General features: G+C 39.5%; 1 protein-coding gene across 2 annotated transcripts in view; it reads right to left on the minus strand.

Moving 5' to 3' along the window:
* Positions 1–1,690: 1,690 nt before the first annotated feature.
* The window catches only part of LOC113228304 (lachesin-like), a 35,229-nt gene continuing 12,239 nt past the window's right edge, over positions 1,691–24,680 (minus strand). Inside the window, exons 2-9 of one of the 2 annotated variants that reach the window (XM_026461563.1) lie at positions 3,327–3,484; positions 3,097–3,237; positions 2,915–3,008; positions 2,644–2,837; positions 2,453–2,558; positions 2,222–2,357; positions 2,122–2,155; positions 1,691–2,067 (exon numbers count right to left, since the gene is read on the minus strand). In XM_026461563.1, coding sequence (XP_026317348.1) covers positions 2,122–2,155; positions 2,222–2,357; positions 2,453–2,558; positions 2,644–2,837; positions 2,915–3,008; positions 3,097–3,237; positions 3,327–3,484 — 863 coding nt within the window. In that variant the 3' untranslated portion in view covers positions 1,691–2,067. Of the gene's footprint in view, positions 2,068–2,112; positions 2,156–2,221; positions 2,358–2,452; positions 2,559–2,643; positions 2,838–2,914; positions 3,009–3,096; positions 3,238–3,326; positions 3,485–24,680 lie in introns of both variants that reach the window. The other variant, XM_026461564.1, reaches the window with a different exon arrangement.

A 24,680-nucleotide genomic window follows, 5' to 3' on the forward strand; every position in this document is an offset into this window, starting at 1 on the left:
AAACTATGTTGAGCACGACCGATCCGCTCGGCGATCCGGAGAGAGGGATTACAAACGATAGTTAGCTTGGTGTTAAAAATTCCAAAATATGTGTGAAAATCGAATAAGTTTAAATTATTAAGTTGCTAAATCGATTGTTACTTCTCCATCGGTGCAAAAGAAAGAACGGACGCGCAACGAGAACGGAACTGTTAGGGCTCCTTGTTGTTCGTGAAAAAACATTAAATATTGAAAATGGAATTAAATACCCACTGAGCATGAAACTTACCAAAGCTGAAAAGCTGAAAGTTGATCAAGCTTGCATACATAACTTTTAAATTAAAAGTCGTGAGAACATTACAGCCACTTACACCAAACACATTTTATCAAATTTTTGTAATGTTTAGAGCTTTGCAGTTACCTCGCTCGTAGCTCGCCATAACATTGCAACCTTGAATTGATAAGTTGCAACCTCCCAAACGTTTGATTGAGCTATGTTCAAGCAACTTTCGCTTGCTCAGTGAGTATACATTTATGGAGGCCCGTTCTTTTATATAAACGTAAGATTGTATAGTTCTCCATCGGATCACAGTGCGGCGCTCCATTCACAACAAATAAAAATAAAGTACAAAAACCAGACAGAATCGCCACACGCTCGCTTATACAGATTGCTGCTAAAAGAATCATCTATCTACTAAAGCCGGGTCTTTGAATTTTGCATAAAAAATTAGAGGCGGTAGGTACATATCAAAGGTTTCGTACTTGCTGCTTGCTTCGCATCGAATTAATTAGTAATAATAATAATAATAACGCACACACTCAACATAGCCCCGCACTAGGGAAACCCTGTGTCGCGGGTGCCATGGACACACATAGACAACCACAAATTACACCCAAACTCACGAGAGAAAGAAATGTAGGCCATACAAATATTTCTTCCGGCCCGGGAATCGAACCTGGGACCTCTGCGTGGCAGTCCGGCATGGTAACCGTTCGGCCACAGAGGCAGTTACCGACCAATTAGTGACCGACTACTTCTTTACACTGAATGAAAAACAATCCATTAACCTACATAACCCTACCTGTAGGTATGTAAGTACTTCAAAAACCACCAAAAATGCTCAAGAGAGATTAGGAGGGACACGAGAAAGAAATCGGCAGATGTTTCAACGATCTCAGTTTATTTGTATTACTTACATTTATATTATTTACAAGTGAGGCAGTAACAGTGTCAACGAATCAAACTTACTTTCACGTACGCGGCACCGCTCGCGCGGCGCGGGCCAGCGCTCTTGCCCACTGTACGTTTAGCAGTGCCACTGCCGCGCAACGCTCTTAACGTGTCAGAGATTAGGCTCTTTTTCGCGGCCGTCGTCTGCTGCGGCCGAGGCCAGAGGCGGGCCCGCGCCGGCGGCGGTGGCGCGCAAGTGACGCGCAGACGCACTGCTATCTGTCCCGCGTCACTTACGCGCCGCGTCGTCGTCCTTTCCAACCTAAGAAAAATATAATATTCACAATTCCTTATTCTTTGTACCGGTCTGAAAGTAACAAACTCAACTGAACGTCGAGACAATATCGTGGGACGCGCGCGATTTAAACAATTTCGATGTCGCTGTAGAGAAGTAGCCGCTCGGTGGTGCCGAGCGGCCGCCGCGGGCCGCGGCCGGGGCCGCCGCGCGACGGCTGCGCGGCCCGCGGCGGCACTAACATTATATTTAATAGTAATGTTTATCGTAACGTTATGTACACTTTACAAAAGAGAGGGGCGCGAGGCCGGCGGCGCCGTTGTCGCTCGGTACGCCGCCCCGTCGCTCGCGCACCCCTAGTATTTACAGAGGTCGCCTCCGGTTATATGAATTTTAATACCGATACGAACAACTTCGCGACGTTCTTGTCCGCGGTTGGCGGAGTCGTATCACGTCGTCGACGGCGCCGGCGGCGCGCCCGTCCTCCGAGCTCGTAATGCGATCAATATAATATTTGAAATTTTTACAGGTAGTTTTAAACTTAGTCCGCCGGGCATCAAATGCACAGCGGTGGACGTCACTCGAGTCTCGACTGCACTCGGCACTGGGAGAGGCGCGGGCGGGCGCGGGGCGGGGGGGAAGCCGCGCCGCCGCCCGCCCTGCGCGGCGACGGACGCTAGTGAGGCTCTCCCTCGTCGTGGCAGCACAGTCTGCGGAAGAGGCGCCCGTTAGAGCCTTGCACAGCCGCGGCCGGGCTTCCGGGACAGGACACTGACGGGGCCAGCAGCGCCAGCGCCAGCAGCAGCAGCGCGCGCCGCGGGCGCAGGGCGGCCATCGCGGCCAGCAGCGGCCACGGCCGCGCCGCGAGGCGAGCGCACGCGTTGCCGTGCTGCATGGCTGCCGGCTGCTCGCCTGCGAAGTTGCCAAGTGCGATCTCGCGTCAAATACGTCTGCTCTTAGCGAGCCACATGTGAACAGACCGACTATGTACAGCGCCATTGACCCACCGCTGAGCACGTGCAGCACGACGGAGGCGGAGTCCAGATTAGAAGGCGCACACGAGTAGTTGCCGGAGTCTTCGCGGCGCGGGTTGTAGATAATCAAGTTGCCGACCTACAAAGACGAACCGTCAGTAAAGGCCGCGACGTGTTTATTGTGATTCGCGATGAGAACACTCGACACACTCGACGACACTAACCGTGGTATCGGGCGCGAGCCGCTCCATGCGGATCTCGACGAGGCTGCGGTCGTAGTTGAGAACGCGTTCGTCGTTGTGGTACCAGAAGATATAGGCGGGCTCCTCGAGCGCCTGTGTGATTACGCACTTGAGGCTCACCGTACTGCCCGCCTTCACGTACAGGTCCGACTCGCCTACGATTTCGATCTTTGGCACTGCAACACACGCATATACAGACATTACTTGCCGTTCCTACCTTCGTCGGCCACTTTAGTAAAACAAGGCGACTGACCGACGACGTTGAGCTGTACGAAGTGGCTCATCTTGGGCTCAGTGCCGACCTGGCACTCGTAGACGCCGGCGTCGCGCGCCTGCACGTACTTCACCTGCAACGAGGCGACGTTCCTCTCAGTATCGTCACGTTACGGTGGTGGTCGCAGACTCATCGGATTGTCGAAGCGTGGATGTATATACCTGCAGCGTCCACGTATCAGTAGCCTCGACAAGGAAGGCCTGGAAGCGTTCATCGGCGATGAAGGTGAACCGGTCGACGGTAAGTATGTGCGCGTCGCGCCGGCGGATCCACGATACCGATTTGTTGCTGAGCTGCCGCACCTGCACCGATAATCGCGCTCTCAACAAAAGTGAGAACTTGCGTGGCCAGTGGCGTACACAGCTTACACGTATGAAACAAATATACCTACCTTGCAAGGCAGATAAGCGTGCGTGCCGAGCTGTGCCGTGATGTTGTTAGGCGCGGAGGGATCGAAGTAGGGACCCGTGTAGAGCCCCACGTAGCGCTTGCGTACGCGCCCTGCGCCCCCCGCCCCGGCTGCCTCCATCGCCTCGCCGCATGACAACACTGTAACACAAGGTGCATAATTACTTTGCTTGTCTGAACAAGACGACAACAGGAGCGATCGGTATCGATATTTACCTACGAGCTCCATCAAGTCAATTGATTGACGGTATGCAGAGCCACGCTTATAATACGCGCGGAAAAGCCGCATTTCCGTCTGTTGTTCGCATGTCTGTCTGTCAGTGCCCTTATACCACCTTTGTTTATATTATTATTTATAGAATTTGACAGTTGATGAATTAAAAATAAAAATCATGGGTCTTTTAGAATGCAATAAAATGTCGTGGAACCCATATAATAGGTACGTTAAACGTTCCATCCTCGAGATATTTACTTGCAAAGTCGACTTTAGGGCATCGTCCCTTTTATTCTGAAATACCGAATATACGTTCCGATACATCCCAATCCAGAACTGTATCAACAGAGTTAGGAGGTATTCAAATAAATTAAAATTGTAAAAGATACAGGACACTAGATAAAATTCGTTTAAATATTTGAATATTTTTCTTAATTTTCTAAATTTGGACAAGTTAAATGAAGCACGAAATAAAAATTGAACTAAATGTGACTAATCCGAAGTACAAAACATCTATGGAACCCTGTCATGGCAGTGTCCGACTAGGTTTTACCTACAGATTCGCGTCACGCACCGGCGCGGATTCATTTCACGAGCGGCCTTTTTATAATTTAATCTTATGCCTTGCTGTGAAAATGAAAACGGTGTGATGTTCGTGAGCCGCGGGGTGGCGGCACCGGCGCCTGCGAGGGCGCGCTATGGGATATAGTAGAAGTTTTGACCAATGTCTTAATTGAGATACACATTTAATTTTATTTGACAGTTTAGATGTCATACTTTATTATACTGAAGGTTTTTTTATGTTAGATAGGTAGGTTGACTTAATAAAAATACATCCAAAATGTCCTTTCCCGTACACATCTCGTTGTGACGTATAATTTTCGACGTCGTATTTCGTATTGATTTTGTTAGATATGTTTTATAATATATTTTTATAAAGCACATCTTACGTAAATGTCAAAAGTTGTTATTTTTCAAATTTGCCGTGTAATGTAAACAAAATAAATCATAATTAAAAAAGGAGACATTAACCTATCTTTATCGAATTCATCAAGGGTTGTGACTGTTAGCGAAGCTTGCCGAAGCTTCGAATTTATATTATTTCATAGAGTAGGTATTCATTATCAAAATTTTATTAAAATCAGCTGAGGTTTTTTGTGGTTTCTAAAAATATGAAAGAAATCGTAACAAATGTCCTGCCGCAGAAAAATACCCATAACAATGCAACGCGATAAGATAGAGAAGAGAATATACATTCGGTTGCATTAATCTTATTTATCAATATCAAACATTATTTACACTACGCCATTACTATATAATGCTCTGACATATTAATTTCATAAATTTATTAATACAAGCAGTCGTTTGTTACTAAATTACTTTTCCAACTCCTTTGAAAATGAATTATTCCACATGTTTCAGAAGAGAACTAATACTTTGCTACATTGAAGGTGGAAGAAATGAATTGGCTCTAGAAACATTTTTTTGAGATTGTTATGAAGTTTCGGAGGACAATTTACGTTTGACAATTGGTGATTTAAAAAAAATCAATTTAACAGTCGAAGGAGCCAAGCATCACGAAAGAAGCATTTTTGAGAGTTAACAGTGATTGGTTGGATCAAGAGTTTTCTGTTACTTTGTCAACGTCCATCGATTCCACTCCATCTACTTCAACTGGAAAACGAGGAATACCAGTATGTCTTACGAAAATTCTTCAGAATCTAGTTAGAAGAGCAAAAATACTACACTATATAATAAATATGGATTCGAACATTTCTTTGGTGCATATATTCAAAGATTGCGATCAAACGAAGAAAGTAATGAAGCAAAACTCATGGAGGTATTTAGGTCTGTAGATGCAGATAAAAAAATATAAGTGCTAAAATTGATGGACGACTCTAATACCATCCAAACGCTGAGCGATCAAGAAGCATTAAGTATAGTTATTGAATTGGATCTGACCAGGGCTCAATATTTACATTTGAAGAATATTATGGATGAACGGAACTGTTTCTTACCACCACCTTATTACAAAATAAATAAATAATATAAAATAAAAAAATAAATAAATATGATTGGTATTATATCTCCGGTACACAAAAAATGTGGTGATTCACAGAGAAGGTATAATTAACCATTTTGCAGTGTTACCTATTGGACAACTTTCAGAAGGCGCTTAAGAATCTCAAAAATTTAGATTACAACGTGGTGTACCACGGTGGTGGTTCTTGCGTGCAAGAAAGTGCTCAAGATCTGCTGCAAATGAAGATGCAATTCACACGTTACTTTGTACTTCTTATCCATATATTACTAGTAACCGAAAATCTTATGTTAAAAATCGAAAACTTGACGAGGAGACGCTACGTCTATTGAAATTGGACCAACTCGTCACTGATTCTGAAAAAGATATTATACAATAATAAATAGGCCATGGTAGAAGAGCGAGGCTATAAAACAGATATCCGAAATAGTAACAAATATGATTTCATGTTTTTTTTTCGTCTCATTTTTATTTTTTTTATTTTATGTTATTTGAAGTAAAATCTATTTTAATCATATTTAATTTATTTTATGAATAAAGAATTATCGTAACACAGCGTTTAAATTATTTTAAAAACAAATATTGAGTAGTATTTACCAGGGAGAGATTTAAGATTTTGCAAATTTTTTTTCTCTCAACTACGGATAGTTAAATAAAAATGTATATGCGTTTGCAACCGTCATAATTCCTACTACTTATGTACAAAAAAAAATTAAAGATTTATGTCGAAAAACAAAAAAGATTTTTGATCCGTAACTGACCTAAATTTCTAATAATTGGGCGGCGCGTTTGCAAAATGCTCTGTGTATATAATGCATTTTGCCGGACACTGCACACATGTTGGGGCAATATTTAAAAAAGCCGCTTGGTTACTTCGTTTGGATGAGTGAACGAGTAACTACTGTAGCACTTATAAGTGAACAAGTAAAAGGTATAAGCAAAAACGAGCAATGCTCAATTAAAAACATGTTTGTTTTTTTTTACTACGCTATTCCACAATCCAACCACTATATAATTATACTATAATACTATAATTATGTAAGTAATAAAAAAAAAAAAAAAATGTATAATTGCATTGCAAATTGTTAGGTTTTCGCGATTGTTACATATAGGAAATGAAACTATATTTCCGGATTTATGGTCAACTGTGTCGGTTTGTTTGAAAAAAAAAACAAATATACGTGACTTAAATCCGGAAAAATAGTTTCATTCCCTATATGTACATATAACGAACTTAAAGAAAACGAAGAAAGATTGAACAATTAATGATGAACATACGAAGCCATTTTAAAGTCTGATTTGCTTATGTGACTTTTAAACTCCTGCAAAGTTGAATCAAATGTATCAACTTCACTACATTTTGCATTGCATAAGGAACAAGTCCTTTTTTTGAAATTGTTGCTACCGTAACATGTTTTACTTATCAACAAAAAGATCTTTTTTACGATTTGCACTTTCATTGTTTTGCAGCACACGAATAAATATATTTTCCAACAAATACGGGGCGTCTACAGTGTTATGCAACATTTTATACAAATACGTTAGGTCAATTAGAGAACGACGAATATGCAATGAAACAATATTGTACAACTTAAGGGATGACTCGTAGTCTACATGATTATGATGCATTCTATAGTCCAGTGCTTTGATGAATTTACGCTGCATCCGTTCTATTTTATTTTGGTGTACATTTTGGTAGGGATGCCATACATAACTTGCAAATTCGAGTCTGTTACGTACGTAACTATTGAAAAGCAGCTTATAGGTAAAAGGGCTCTTAAAGGGTTTACCAACCCTTAATATAAACCCTAATAGTTTGAAAGACCTAGACACCATCTTATCAATATGTGGGATAAACGTTAGTTTAATATCCATGATAACACCAAGATCTCTTATCTCCGTTACTCTATTAAGGTTTTTTTCCACGTAATGTGTATGTATGCACTGGATTTGGATTTTTCTTTCTCGTATAAGTTATTAAAAAACATTTATCAGGATTTAAAAATAAACTATTTTGAGCACAGTAATTTTCGAAAGCTCTAACATCTTGTTGCATTAAGTGAACATCTTCTTCGTTACGAATTATCCTAAATATTTTAGTGTCATTAGCATATAGAAGAACACATGAACGCTGTATAGATTCTGTAATGTCATTGACGTACAACACGAACAACAATGGTCCCAAATGCGAACCCTGCGGTACACCTAAAGGTATATTCCTGTATTTTGAACAAAGTCCAGACAACACAACAGCCTGACTACGATTCCCGATCATAAAGTCATACACTTTATCCAATGTAATAAGTCCCCGTGAATACAGAGCCGCCACAGTTTCAACAAAAGCGTGTTGTGGCAAATTTTATCAAAAGCTTTAGAGAAATTGGTATACATGATGTCTACTTGAAAATTATTGTACATTGCCTCAAGAATCACTACAATAAAAGTAAGTATTGCTATTCACACCACGTTGCTTGCAAAAACCATGCTGATTTGGTATGATGACACGCAGTGCAATACTAAGTAACTGATCAGTAACAATTTGTCCTGAATTTTATTTATTTATTTATTTACACATTATAGGAAAATTCACGGACAAATAATACAATTATAGTATACTTAAATATGAGTAATCCAATGCCATTTACGAATTTCCACCAACATGAAACAAAATATAAAGTGCTTAGCAAGCCAAAAAGAGATTATAAGAGAATACAAAGAACGCAGTCAATATATTTAAAAAAATAAAATAAAAATTACTTATAATAATATACAATTAAACCTTAGAGGATGTTAAAAATAAGTCTAAGAATTAAACGAACAAACCAGTGTATTCATCGCCAATCACGTGATATGTCAAAGTGACGTTTGGTCATTTCACGCCTGACTGTGTCTATGCTTGAATAAAACAAATCAAACTCAGTTAGTAAGATTTACTGTCGCATTGTTATAAAGTCTCAAAGCACGCACCGTGTACGCATTTTGCCTATAATAAGTGCTCGCAAACGGCACTTGCAGAGGTGGTCGACATCTGTAATGCAACAAGTTTGTGCGCAGGTTTATGTGTGATAACAATTCTGGACAATCAATATTACCATTGGTTATCCTCATCAGAAAACTAACGTCACTAATGTCTCGACAGCTACAAAGCGGCAAAAAATGATACCTAGTACACCTATGCTCATAACCTGATGAAAATTGTTTAGTTTTGTAGTCCAGATAACGTAAAAATCTCTGCTGAATTGCCTCAAACCGAGACTTATAGGTTTCATAGCATGGATTCCAGACCTGAGAAGCGTACTCAAGGTGACTCCGTACAAAAGAGCAATAAAGAATATTAATGCATTTTATATTATTGAACGTCGCCGATGTCCGAATAATGAATCCAAGTGCCTTTGATGCCTTACTTATTACACAGTCAATATGCTTGTCAAAACGTAGTTTGTCGTCATGGAGTACACCCAAGTCCCTCATTTCCCTGACTCTCAATATGTTGGTGCCATGTAATTTGTAACCAGTGCCTATAGTTGATGTTTTACGGCTGAATGTCATGTAAAAACATTTGGACACATTAAGTTCAAGCTTATTTATGGTACAGTAGGCTTCAAATCTGCTTAAGTCTGCCTGAAGATCGTCAACATCTGTTTGCCCACGTATGACTTTTAGCACCTTCATGTCATCAGCAACGAGCAGGATTTTCGAGTGAATAAAACAAGATCCAATGTCATTGATGAAGATGATGAATAATAAAGGTCCAAGGATGGAACCCTGCGGTACACCAGACGGGACTGATGTCCACCGTGACATAAAGCCACGCAACACAACCGCTTGGCTTTTATAAGCTACGTAAGAGGCAAACCAGCGCAATAAATCTCCATGGATGGCTGCTACAATCAACTTGTTCAGAAGCACATTGTGATCTATGCGGTCAAAACATTTAGTGCAGTCAGTGCATCAACTTGTACACGGCCCTCCATGCCTCTTGTTATGAATTAATTGGCGATGACTAAGTTAGAGACGGTGGACCTATTTCTTAAAAAGCCATGTTGGTGTTCATTAAATGTACGATTCAACACCGCATAAAAATCACTGAATACCAGCCTTTTCAATATTTTTGCAAAAAGACATAACTTGGAGATCGGACGATAATTTTCAATATGTGATTTATCACCCTTCTTATATACAGGCGTAATAAATGCAGATTTCCATATTGATGGGACAATGCCTTCATTTAAAGATCTTTTGTAAAGCAAACACAGCGGAACTACAAGGCTGCCAGCACACTTTACTATGAATACAGGAGGAATATGATCAAGACCACCAGATTTAGAGAGATCAAGTGATTTTAGCAGTTTAAGCACCGTAGATTGAACAATCTCAACTGTACTGATAGAAATGGCACCTTGAGTTACACTGATAGGCAGATTGTGTAACCTTAGATAAGGATCCTGCGCTGTAAAGGTAGAATGGAAAAACATATTGGAAATAGCTTCACCTGAATCTGCGGTAGTGTTATTATACTTCATTACACCAGGATAGGAATAAAAGCATTTTAAACTTTTCACATATGATCAAAATAGTTTAGGGTTGTCAACAATTGATTTTTGAATTTTATCCAGGTAATTATCAAAACAATTTTGTTCAAATTCAATAGCTCTTCTACGCAGCACTGTGAACGAGTGATAATCCGAGATATTACCATATACTTTATATTTACGGTGAAATTTATATTTTTCTTTTAGAATTTTTAATAAGGCCGAATGAAACCAAAGAGGATGAGACCCAGTTTTAATTAATTTAGTAGGTACATACATGTCTCGACACTCATACAGTTTACAGTAAAAGAGATTGACTGCTTCTTCTAAAGAATGTGCATTCAAGTATGAGTCCCATTTTACATTATTGAGAGTAGATGAAACTGATTGGTAATCACCAAGATGATATAAAAATTTCACTTGTGGTTGTTGTATAATAGTGTGAATTTCAATAAACTCTGCAACAATATTTAGTGACTTATGGTGACTGTCTTTTGGAACTAAAGGATCGGGGCATGAATTAAGACTTAATGGGCTATTTAAGAAAACTAGGTCAAGTATACTCTTATTAAGGTTATACTCACCATTATATTGTGAAAAATTACATGTATCAATAGTGTCAATGAAGTTCTTTATGTAGTCACTTGAAATATCCAAAGGTCGAAGTTCCAACTCACCGCAAGTTTTAGTCCACGTGATATTATCTGCCAAGTTAAAGTCTCCTGCTATAATGTAGGTATCAGTCGGCTGATGCGCAACAATGTTACACATTTTATTTGAAAAGTTTAATAATTGTGTTTTCAATGAATTACCACCATTTTATTACATATATATACCGTGCACAAATGTAGTCTATAAGAAACTATAGGTCTAGTATGTTTTAAAGTCAACGTCACCCAAATATCCTCTGCAGAGCTGCGCCACTGACAGTTTTCTACCACGGATTTGCCCGTAATTGCGGTCACGCCTCCAGACTAGATACCGGTCGTCAAACAGCTCACTGTTATGCACACCGTCTAATAACCAAGTATCAATTATAAGCACAACGTCATACCTATGCATACAAATATTTCTAAGGAATGTATTAGTTTTTGTACGCAGGCCACGAGCATTTTGGTAATATATATTAAGCTTAGCCATTAATGATTGTTATTATAAATACTAATTGATTAAAATGTATAGAATTCAATGAAATAATAGTACTCGGGGAGGGAGTGCGATTTCCGGCCTGTTTACACTTAGGGCAACACCACGAAGATCTCCTTTCGCCTAGTCTTGAACCATACCACCGCATGCCGTACACCGGGCTCCATCCATCAATTCCTCAGTACAAACGATGCATTGAAAACTATTCATCTTTTTAAACTTGAGAAGCACTGGAATTTACTACGCGATTTAATAAGTATTGGTGATAAGACACGGCCGTACGCTAGTAGCTTACGAGCGAAACTGATGCACGGACACTTTAACCAAATGACATAGTTTCGAGTTTGGTCGATAGTTTTCAATGTTTTAACTAACCTGACCCTTTGGAATAAGTGTCACAAATGCCCTTTTCCAGATTTCAGGAACGCAGCCACTATTTAATGTCAAGTTAAAAATGAAAGTAACAGGAGTTGTTAAGCTGTCAGCACAATGCCGGATTATTAGCGGTTGTATTTCATCTGGACCTGCACCTTTATTGACGTTAATGTTTTTTAAATATTTTCTTACTAACGCTTCAGTTATTTCCATAGAACTTATATTCAAAATCGAATTATTCTTCTTCTTCTCTTTCGTATCACTCTTGACAGAGAGGTCGTGGTCATCACGGAGTACGTTTGTTAACGGCTGATGTGGCTTGCCTCACGACATCTCTCCATATCTCTCTGTTGGTGGACTCCCTCCTGCACTCATGTAAAGGGCCGCCCACTGCACGGCACTGCACTTTTGTTTGATCGGTCCATCGAATGGGTGACCTTCCGCGCAGTCTAGTGCCCTCCACTCTGCCTTATACAACAAGACGCTCTATGGAGTCAAAATTCCGTCTTGAGACATGACCGACGAATTTTAGGATGCGAGTTTGCACCACAGTAGACAAACGCTGCTTGATGCCAAGTTCTTGGAGTATAGAGGCGTTTGAACGAAAGTCTGCGCACGATACCCCAAGCATTCTTCTCCAGCACCACATTTCCAGAGCGTCTATTTTCTTCTTCTCGATTTCATGGAGCGCCCATATCTCTGCAGCGTACAGAAATATGGGTAAAACCAGTGTTCGGACCAGCCGGATTTTAGTGGCCTTGATAATGTTTCTATTCCCCCATATTTTCTTCAGTTTATCCATTGCTGTTCTAGATATTGCCGTACGTCTTTTCACTTCATCTACGCATCCACCAGTGTTCGAAATTAAAGCTCCAAGATATACGTAGGATCGAACCACATCACAGTTCGCAATTATTATAATATCCGGTGAATTATGATTAACGCGATCAAAGGTCAAGTCTCACACGCTCCATTTTGAGAAGTAGCTCTTCCATATGGCCTGCACTAGTAGCAAATAGTGTGGTGTCATCGGCGTAGCGAACATTTGTAATTTTGTAGCCACCAACAGCGACACGGGTCAGTCCAGTCCTCCAGAGTGATTCGCATAATAAGCTCGGTATATGCGTTGAACAAGAGTGGCGAACTTATGCATCCTTGGCGTACGCCTGCACTAGGATGGAAATTCCCAGACAGGATGTCATCTGCTCGTACTGAACCTGTGCTTTCTTCATATAACAGTCTCAGAAGGTGTACAAGATGTTCCGGCGTGCCCATTTCCAGCAATGTTTTCCATAGTATTGGAAAAAAATCCATTTTCCATTTCACCGAGTCAAACGCTTTAGAGAAGTCAACGAAGCAGATATAAGTAGGTTTGTTGAATTCTCTGGCCTTTTCAATGATCTGGCGAACAATCAAAATTTGTTCTCGGGTGCCCTTCCCCTTTAACAAACCCCGCCTGCTCTGGTGCGATTTCCCTGGAGAAATAGGCCTTCAGTCGTTCGTTAAGAATATGCAGCAAAATTTTGCTGGCGTGTGACATGAGAGACAATAAGGCGATAGTGGCTACATTCCTTTGTGGAACCCTTTTTGTGTAGCGGAGCGAAAACTGTATGAGTACACTCGGCAGGCCATACTCCCGTTCGCCATACCTTGTTGCAGATGGTATGAAAGATATTGGTGCCGTGTTCTACTAAAGCTTTTATATATATACAAACCCTATAGAGATATAGGGATTGTATCTCTGCCCGTGGCCTTACCATTCTTTAGGTGTTTGATGGCGGCTCTGACTTCAGGGTTTAGTATGTCTGGTTCCAGTTTCTCTTTTTCAGGCTCTGTTGTGGGAAAGTTTTGCGCGCAGTTTTTTATTACTAGTTTCTAATTCCTCGGTTGATACGAGTTCCGTGTTTGGTTGGACAAAAACAGAATGAAAATAGTCATTAAAATGTTCACAAATTCGCCTACAGTCGCTAGTATTATATCCATCATATGACATCTGCCTTGGCAATCCACTGTCCGCCTTAGTGGCTTTAACGTAGGGGCAAACAAATTTGGGAACTTTTTTATTTTATTTTCAGCATACACTATATAACTACGTTAGCACTCAAGTTGTATGCACTTAGCTCTTTTCCTTAGTACCTTAAAGATTTCATAGTCTAATGGGTTGTTGTATAATTTCCAAAGTTTATGAAATTTACGCTTTTCACTAAGCAATTTTCTTAAAGGTTTAGTGCGCTATAAAGGATGAAATTGAGATGAGCGTTTTAATTTACGAGGAACAAATCTTGCTACAACACCATTAAGAATAAAATCAAATTTAGAAACACATTCGTCTAAGCTTAATTTTTCAAACAATGCATACCAGTCCAAATTACACAATTCTGTATTTATTGACTCGAAATCAACTTTGCAAAAATTATAAGTATAAGCAGGTGCAGATTTTAAGGTATTGTAGTGATCAATGTTTATATGTAATTTAATGGATTTATGATGCGCGTCTTCCTCAGTTAATGTATTAATACAATAGAATGTCCTGCAGTCAGTGTTGCTCATTACCAAGTCTAAAATTCGATTGTTAATATTTGGAATACCGTTAAACTAACGCAGACCAGTAAACGTAAGGAAGTTACCTAATAGATCAACTGCAAAATCCCCACATTTAAGCAATACCTGGCAGAGTGCGTAAGATGTCTGCCAAACCGCATTAGAAACATTGAAATCACCTGTAATCAAAAATATGTCATTTGGATGATCATTAATTATTTCACTAGTCACGTCAAAAAACCTTTCCAATGCGTCACGATATTCTGGCTCATGAGGTGTGCAAACACAGACAATATGTAGGTACTTGTCGCCTTTTACACGCAGCGGTATGGATACACAATCGGAGGCAGCACGAGGCGGGATAGGCCATTTCCGACGCTACGGCTTCAACTCAGTACGCACCGCAATATCCTTATTGCGCGCGGCGCGGTAGTGGGATCCTTCCCGCCACCCCGCCGCACCTATCAATATATATAGTGAAAATGCGCAAAATTCAAAATTCACATCTCATAAAACACTATGATGTAAAAGAAATAAAAAAACAATCCAATACCTAATCTTTACATTATAAATAAGTATGACAAAATATGATAAATGCATAAAACATAATCTCAGTACAGAGTACAAAAAAAGATAGACTTCAAAAGTACGTGGAATTACGTCTATTTGCTAAGTTTTATTGAAATATCCACTAGTTCGCCACTATACGGGACTTGACATAGGAGTTAATAAAAATCGGTTGTCACCACTCAAAGTATATTGAGAGAGAAAAACGCCTTGAGTTGGAGAATAGCAAAACCAACCATTAAAATAATTGCTCCTTAAGTAAAATTTAGGCGCTATTTATAAAAATGAATGTTCATGCGTGATCAGCCACAGGTGGATGATTTTCTTCCAAATGAAATGGGACAACTACGGAGGTACCCTCTTTTCAACAAAAAAAGAATCATGAAAATCGGTTCACAAATACCGGAGTTATCGCGTAACATACATACAAAAAAACATACAGTCGAATTGAGAACCTCCTCCATTTTTTCGGTTAAAAAAATAAAAATAAAAAACTAAGTTATTAGTTATTTTAAAAATGAAAGGTCAGACTCCTTGTTAATAATGATCACTTTAGACTTCTCGTTTTTACGCATTAAAATTTTGCAGTCTCTAATCCACAAGTAAGAAAAACCCAATTTAAAAAAATATTATTTTTTATTATTTTAACTGGTAGTGGGAAATTGACAGCAGGGACCAGATAAAAATTATTAAATTTCATTTCGAGTATTTTCATTTGAAGAATTATTAAAAAAACCTTTTGCACTAGTTCACCGAAGAGATTATATAATTGAAGTTGAAAATATGACTGACGTCGAGTTGTGGCCACCAGCCCGTCACACCATACCTACCGTACCATCACGACTGAATAGGGAACGAGTGCAAAGTCTATGTAGTATCGCAATGAAATGACACGCAAAGCTACGATAAGGAGCTGTAAGACACTTATTGTACCGGTATCGAAGTAGCGATTCGAGGGCGGATAAGGCGGTCGCGTATCGCGCGCGATTAACGGCGACGGGCGTGTCGCGCAGCGCTATCTGCTGCTCTACATAACACATAGCTAGGCGGGCAATGTGGTATTTCAAATCATGCAGTTTATCTTTGTGTATAAAGGCTCATTTAGATGGAGAGAGTTTCTCGTCTCGAACATACTATTACGATTATCGAAAGGATATAAAAAACTTTCCTCGTCTAAACGTTCGCGATTATCGACCGTCCACGTGAACGGCCTTTGAATATTGAGGGTCTCCGTGTAAACATGACTCGAAAGCAAAAATCGTATTTCGAGTTTCTGTGCCAGCCGTTTCTACCACGAGTGCAATGCGCCAGGGTGATTTGATTATCACTGCTTTTCTAAGACAAGAATTAATGAAAAGAGAACGAAAAAATTTTTTGAATTAAGAAGTGTTATAACATTTGAAAAAATAAAATAAAAAAATGTATATTTCTATGCAGTTCCAAATCTGAATGATTTTTGCGTCATTTTGATATGTCCGTAGTCAATACCGCAGTAATCACTCAACTCGAATGGCGATTCTCGCACTGAAAACGGTTTGAACCGATTTGTACGATAATCGTATGAACTTGAAAAAATGTCATACGAGATAGTGTTTAGACAAGTCGAAAACTCGTAAGCAAGAATCTCCTTACTACATATTTATCTGTGTAAACAGTCGAGGAGGCGATTAAGTTGCTTGCGAATCTCGTATGACATAATCGTAGGCGAGATTTTAGTTCTTGTCTGAATGTAAACATTATGATACGATAATCTTATGGCGATTATTGCTTACGATACTCGCGTACGATTTTTCGTCAAGAAGCTTGCGATAAACTTTCTCCATCTAAATGGGCCTTAACAGTTATTTCGTGGCCCCTGCGTGCATTAGTCCAGAATGCCATCGACAGAGGGATTTTAATCGGATAGAAATTACCCATGATATATTTTAATAGATAAATAAATTAATATAAATATATTATTCATCGGAGCCCTCGGGAGATGGCCACTGCGTTTGCGACGCGTTCGTCCAATTTCCATTAATTAACAATTCACTTTGTGTAAGTGCATTCTCGTAGCGATGATGTGTCAAAACGACCAGTAACCGGAGGGACGACGACAGCCCAATGGGCAAAGCGACTGTCAAGTGCGCCGACATAGATATTAAGAATTGTTGTGGTGTTTTGATACACGTCTGTACGGAATGAAGTCGACAGCGCACGTTCCAAATTCCAACCGTACAGTAAATTATTATGAAATTCAGCACTACTGTTCTAAACACCTACATCGTAGCTGATGCAGAGTAGAATATTAAATAATGAAAGTACAGGCACACACCTACCAACCGATAGGTTCCTTCAACGACAACATTCAACGAGTTAACGTTGTGTATGTGTATCTCGGAAGGCGGCCGTGTACATTTTACATAGCATAGACACATAGATATTGTTCATTAACCAATACACCTTCACCAGTCCCTCAGAGTTTCGTTCTGTCCACAACTCTCTTTCTGCTGCATATCAACAATATGTTAAGTGCAGGTACCTTCGTACTAGCATACTTCGTGTATTCTGATGACAGCACAGTTATTAATACATACTTGACCAGTGTAAGAGTCAGTGGAGAAGAAATCCAGTCTTGTCCAGAGTCCTGGTTAGCCGTTTAGATTTGACACTTTAGGCAGTCTCCGAATAGGGTGATGCCAATCTTGTCAAATTTAACGCTACCAAAACGCAGGCGTGTCTATTCTCCACAAAACGGAGTCCCTTTGACTTGACTCCGACATTTCGTGATATAACTATATTGTTAGCGACGCGCTCATTGTTGAAAATAATTGCTAGTTTGAATTTTAGAAAATAAGGTATAATGAGATGGGCTTTTTTTGTACTTAAGCTTGTGTTTCTACTGCCAACTACGGCGAGGCAGTCCGCTGCTATGTTTGTAATTCACCCTATTTTTAATGGACTTCAAAAAAGGATGAGGTTCTCAATTCGACTGTATGTTTTTTTGTATTTATGTTACGCGATAACTATGGTTATTGTGAACTGATTTTGATGATACTTTTTTGTTGGAAAGAGGATACCTTCGTAGTGGTCCAAATTAATTTTAAAGAGAATATTCACGCATGAAGACTTTTATTTTTAAATAGCGCCTAAATTTTATAAGGAGCAATTATTTTAATGGTTGATTTTTGCTATGCTCCAATTGAAGGCGTTTTTCTCTCAATAAACTTTCACAGTGAGCACCGATTTTTGTTTTGCGCACTTTCCACTAACTGATTTTAATAAAACTTGGCAAATAGATGTAAATCCACGAACTTTTGAGGTTGGTTTCTTTAGTATTTTGTATTGAGATTATTTTATTAAATTCGTTTGCCTCAGTACAAATGATTTTCCTTCCTCGCGCTAGTTCGTATAACTAGTTACGAAGTGGTCATTCGGGCTGGATTTGTACCATACGCTGCCGAATATGAAAACACGCAGTGTAAAAGAAAAAACGTGGCAAACGATCGTGAAAAATCCTCCGTGAATAAAACCGCGACGAAGAAAATACCTACGTTTTCATTGCGCAGGAATATTGTGCCAACCTATATCGTCACATTCACGCGTTCCTGAGGTAATGAAATTTACCGCTTCTTGAGTCAGTAGCCAGAGCTCACAAAAAACAGTTGCTTTTAGATGACGCGAAACTGAAGGCTGCGATTCAAACGGACCTCATTGACAAGACCTTGGACACGCAGTTGGCAGCACTCAGCGACGAGGAGGACCAAGACGTATACAGTTCACAGCCTGACAGATTGATGGCAAGGAGTCTCTTCGCACCGAAGTAGTGGAGTGACTTAAGATTTGCAATTTTTTATTGGAGGTGGAATGTCGTTCCAACATTTCGTAGCAGCAAAACGGAAGCAACCACGAAAGGCAGCCTTACGGTGTGGACAACACATAAGTCGAATAGCAAGGCGAGCACTCTGTTGGGAAAAAGTAAGTTTTTCGAAGAGGTATGAAAGCTCACGATTTTTAATCACACCGAAAAGTACAGTAGCAAGGTGCAACTTACGTCGTGCATCCATATTCAAAAGGTTACATTTGTTTAAAAACGGGGTAATTCGGGATCGACGAGGAACTAAAAAACAGAAACGTGCATAAGTATTTTGGATACGCTGTATCACTTTCCTAGTCCAAACCAAAATACATTCACCCATCACCGTGTCGGCGTAATTTAGCGCCGTAGTCCAAATCTCAAAAGCAAACTGCTTTGCAACTCTAGCATCTCTGCAAGGTCGATTAAACCACAGACGCTTTTTGACACCAATAGCTACTAGCGAGTTTGGCATAAAACATTCAATACCCGCCAGAATCGTCTAAACGACTATGGCTGCACAGGTGTCAGGACCACCCGAAGCGAAACAGAGCTGTCTTCACGGCTACGATGCGTAGAACTCACGCAGTCCATCCCAGTCTGCTGACTTATAGTTCATGTGTGTTATAGTTCATGAATTAACAAATTACATCGTTACAAAAATGGATGGTGGGCAAAAGATTTTAGTATATTTCTGGATCTGGCTTAGGCTTTTGACACGGTATCCATACCTATCCTTATTCGAAAGCTGGAAGCGTCGGGAATTAGGGGGACACAACTAAGGCGTTATGAGGATTGTCTTTGTGACCACATCCCAGTGTGTTAAAATAAACGAGTTTGTTAGTGATGATTGTTAGGGAGATCACTTACGGCGTTCCGCACGGTAGTGTGCTCGGTCCGACCCTTTTTCTCATTTATGTTGACGATCTGGGTATGCTGACGATTGCGAAAGACAAAAATTATATCTTTTGCTAATGATAACAGTCTTCTGTTCAGCGCAGACACGTGGGGCAGACACGCTTGTGCACTGGCGAATACGCCATAAATAATAATAAAAATAAAGATAAAGATAAATTTATTTCTGTATAAAATATTAACCTAAATACATACATAAATCTTATTAAATAACCTATTGTTTACATATATGCGCCAAATTGTCGCAAACAATGAAATTATTTTATGTTTACATTACTTTAATTAAGGTTAGTAGTGCAAATTAATCTAGGTGATACCTAAACTAAGTAAAATTGTTTACTTGTGTCTTAGGTATCTAAATTGGTGATTATAGCATAACGGTTAGTCAACATATTTTGTTCAATAACAATAAATTACAATAATACATAAATCTTAATTATAATAGCTGGCGTCTTAATCATATTTATATTACTTAAAAACTGATATAAAATTTTCAGTGTCATTGTAGTTAATTCTTTTTAACCAGTCTTGTACAGTTATTTTACATTGAAACTTATTCATAGGATATATAGATAGAGAACGATTTATTTTATTAGTTGATATTAGGAATGATTGTGGAACATTGTTCGGAGTCACACGTAAACGATTCATATTCTAAGGAAGTGTCTAGGCCATTTACAAAATCGTTTGTTACATTACCCATTCTGTGCTATATTGTCTTGCTGTGCGGCGGTCTAGGCGCCCTCATAATCTAGGTATGGAATTTAAATATCTGGCTTCAGCACTTTTTCTCGCTGGGCACAGCGCATCTCCCGTCCTATGTTGGCTTGGTTTGTTGTACCGCTGACAAGAAGCACATTTAGGTGGATCCTGCAGTTTCGAGCAATCTTTAATTGTATGACCTACGCAACCGCAGTGGCCACAAGTAGAGTCGGTGTCTCTACAGTATTTTGCGGAATGTCCATACTGCTGACATTTGTAACATCTAGTTACGATCGTGAAGTCTCTAACGGGGCAGGATGTCCAGTTTATAAACACGCGCTCCTGTTGGATTACCATTTTTCTCGTATCTGCAGGTACTTCCAATATAAAGTTGCAATATGATGAGTCCTTTTTTCCAGATTTGTGACTCAACTTGATTGAGTTCAAAAACTTATCACGTTGCACGTGTGGATATTTGTCAGATATGTTCTGCTCAAATAAGCACTCCAGCACCTCCTTCTCAGGAGTAGAGGTGGGCACCCCTAATAATATTATTTTAGGTCTCTTTTTAATTTTATCCTCTATTTTTAGGCCTGAATTTTTCAGTTGCTCCGATTGCTTCAGCTTCTCGAGGTCATCTTTCCCTTCAGCACTGATTACGATACCTCCGTCTTTAGTTTTTCTCATGCCTCGGATGTGCAACTTCAGTTCTTCGGGCTTAATTATAGTTTGAATGAGCTTTTTTGTGTCCTCGCTTGACTTCTCTTTATTTGTCGGGTAAACAATAATGCTTTTGGTGCTGGATGGACGTAGAATTGAGTTGTTCCCCTTTTTAAGAATGTCGGCAAAGGATGTATTCTGTGCTGCCATATTTGGAGCCGATCGTATGCATTCTTTCAAATCTACAAGATGGTCTTTAATTTGGACAGAGATTCCTTTCTGGTCGTTATAATTTTGGATAACAATTTGCGACGAAATATATTTTTGCTTCAGGGACTGGTATTTTACGGCTAACTGCGAAACTCCCCCCATAACGCTTCTGCTTAAGCTGCTTATTTTCAATTTTTGTTCTGAATTGAGCTTACCATCATTAGAAATGCTGCATATGTCATTCAGGCATCGCTCGATTGTAGTTAGCCACTTCTCTATTTCTGCAGTTGATACTGCTTCAGTTGTTGGTATTGGAGTTGGGACTTCTTCTTGTCGTCTCGGGGGCGGACTCCTGCTTGTCATCGTACTCCGACTAAATGGACTATCCATTTTGAAATCAGAAATCACTATAGAAAACGTATCATTACGCCAATAGCCGCGCGATCATCATGCGCTGACACAGATTTACGCGGAAGCTATATTGACACAGTTTTGAAATTTATTGTTATTAAAAAAAGAACGAATTTTATACAATTTGCAGAAGGCACGTCCGACTGCAAACGCGACCGAACATATCTCCCTAATGTAATAATGTAATGACTTCAAACGTTGAGGCAATACCGTCTCCATAAATAAAGAAGCATCTACCCTTCTTGAAATTATGTATAGCATCATGGCCCACTCGTGTTTGAGAGTAAACAATGGTGCCTGTTATTGCGTTCGACTTGAAAACATTGAGAACCTAAAATACATGTATCCTCAAGGGATGGAGACCTGGTGTCCTGAAACACAGCCAGGTCAAAATTTTTATTTTATTACGTTTATTGCCTCATAATGTAGTAAGAAATAAATAAATTTATTATAAGAAGACCCAAATTACGGACCTCACATAGACGTTCTAAATTTTGTCCCGTTGTTGTTGTTTTTACAGCAAACTTGAGGATTGTGAGCTTGAATACTGATTATTGGTTTTGTGTGCCTAATATCATGAACTTGGATTTCTTAGAATTTATACCCAGACTATTTTGTTCACACCAATAGGCTATTCAATATTCAATACTACATATATTGCATTCCCAAAAGTTTACAATGTAGCAGGTGAACACGCTTAAATTAGAACTTTGGGACCCTATTGGCCACAGCAAAAACACACAGAAAGGGCAACATTTAACAAATAGAATCTTCAAAAACGTTTCAAGAAACAAAATAAAATTTATACAAAAAGACAATTCTTAAATTTCAAATAAAAACTATTGCAATACTATATTATTATTTTGAAAGATTAATAAATATCTATATATGCTATTAACAAATTATTCGACATAAATCTGCGTTTAATTCGAATACGGCAGCTACTGTGGTTTGAAAGATTTATATAATTGTACATCATTTGCGTGTATATGGTATTTACAGTTGTAAATGGTTTTAATGATGTCAGCACTGTACATTACGAAAAGGACTGGTCCAAGAATTGACCTTTGAGGTACTCTTTTCAAAACAGGTAGCGCAGAGGAAATGGTATCATTACCGTTTTCATTTCTAATATTGGGTGCGGCCGGAAAAGAAACTAGTAGACAAAAGCAACTTAGTATTTATGGTAGTATCAAGCGCGTGAAAAATCTAGTCATTAAAAAGCATTGAAGATTTCTACAACTGCTAGTTTCTTGACCATAGCACTCAGTGATCACTATAAAAACAAACCTAGCCAACCATCAACCATCTTTACCTACACAGACTATTCTGCTACAAGCCGAGGATTGTAAAGTGTCTATTTTGCCGTTCATAAGTTAACGCTTTGCAAACAGTTCAAAAAGACGCTGCGCAAAGTTTCTCCAGGTTGACGGGCATCGAGCTGAAAATGAGTAAAGATCAAGGTTTCACTGAGAGGTACCATCAATGAGTCAACCATTTGTAACATAATTCAAATTCAAATTTGAAATTAAAATATTTTTATTTCGGAATATTCATCGATAGATGTTACTAACAAAACCTTTTAAAATAGAGTCAGCACTACAAATAACAATAAAAAAAACTAATATGCAACCGGGACCAGTGCTAATGAAAACAACCATGGACCCTGTTGCTACTACACTCAGGAGGCAGTTGTCGCTGCTAAGGGCTCTATGCACTGAGGATACAGGTATAACGTTAGATGCTAAATTGCAATGGGGTCCACACATTAGTAGGTGAAAAAAAAATATTTTTGTATTAAAGGCTATTTATTATACAACTTGGCTATTATACAACTTCTGCGTACTTGGATGACAAAATTCCGTGGTAGTAACCCGTTTAGCTCATGGAGGTAGTCTTGATCTCTGATGTTTGAAAACAAAAAAATATATTGTAAATGTTGAAGGCGTACAAATGTTATTTACAAAGAGCACCCCTTAGAGTTTCTTGCTCATTCTTCTCAGGGGAATCTGCCTTACGAATGAGCGGTACAGTTTAAATAATGTGACGATTTCAAGTGTAGTAATGCTTACCAATGAAAGAAAGATTGTTTTGATTTTTATTTTTGAAGCCGCTCTTTTTCGCATAATAGCTGCAAAGCCATCTATCTACTTTAGCTATGGTGAATATCCCCGATTCACTGCAATATCCGCTGCAACTAGGCGACCTCGTCCTCGTAGTGGACCCGAACTCTTCTTTCAACATGTGGCCTAAGGGTCTGATCGCACACTTGTTCCTTGGCAAGGACGGCCGCACACGGCTGGTCGAGATAAGTATCGGGACCGGGACATGGCGATGGTCTGCGGCACGTGTCACACCTATCTTTGAGATTAATGAGTGCTGAATCAGCACTACGGTGGGGATAGTCAGAGACGCGCTCATTGTTTAAAATAATTGTCGGTTTTAGTTTTAGAAAGAGAATTAGGTTATAAAAGAAAATTAGGTACATTGAGATGTTTTTTTTTTTGTACTTTAGCTTGTTTTTGTACTGCCAACTGCGGCGAGACAGACCGCGAGCCATACAGCCGGGCGATAATTGTAATTTGCCTTGTTTTTTATTAAACTCGTTTGCCACAGTACAAGCGATTTTTATTCCTCGTGCTAGTTCGTACAACCAATTACACATACTGATTGGCGGCCGTCACCAGCTACTTGGAATTGACCTGTCGCCCAGTTTGAACTTCGGCAGTTACATTGAAACCACGGGCAAATATGCAGCCATGAAGCTTGGCGTCCTTTTCAATGTAAGGCTCTACTTCATACACCAAGCACAAGTACGGTCGTGTATGGAGTATTGCTGCCACCACCACCTATGTGGGATGGTTCTGCTAAACACCAACTGGCCACCTTGGATTCATTTAAAATGGTGCTAATAGGTTTATAGGTGACTCTTAATTAATAAGAGTAAAGCTGCAGAGCTTTGAACACCGCCGTAAAATTGCCTGCTTATCGGTGTTCTACAAGATATGTCACGGAGAGTGCGTGGGAATGGAGTGATTTTTTTTTTCGCTCCTTCCCCTTTCCATCATCGGGGGACCAGACGTAGGCTAGGGTGCCACCCCCTTGTTGTGGATATTTCGGGGATTCGCTTCAATGTTTAATTGTGGGGTGGAATTCCTTGCCTGCATATTTGAATATATGGTATAACT

The sequence above is a fragment of the Hyposmocoma kahamanoa genome, unplaced genomic scaffold (assembly GCF_003589595.1).
Source record: "Hyposmocoma kahamanoa isolate Upper Pololo Valley unplaced genomic scaffold, ASM358959v1 226, whole genome shotgun sequence".
NCBI classification, from domain to species: Eukaryota; Metazoa; Arthropoda; class Insecta; order Lepidoptera; family Cosmopterigidae; genus Hyposmocoma; species Hyposmocoma kahamanoa.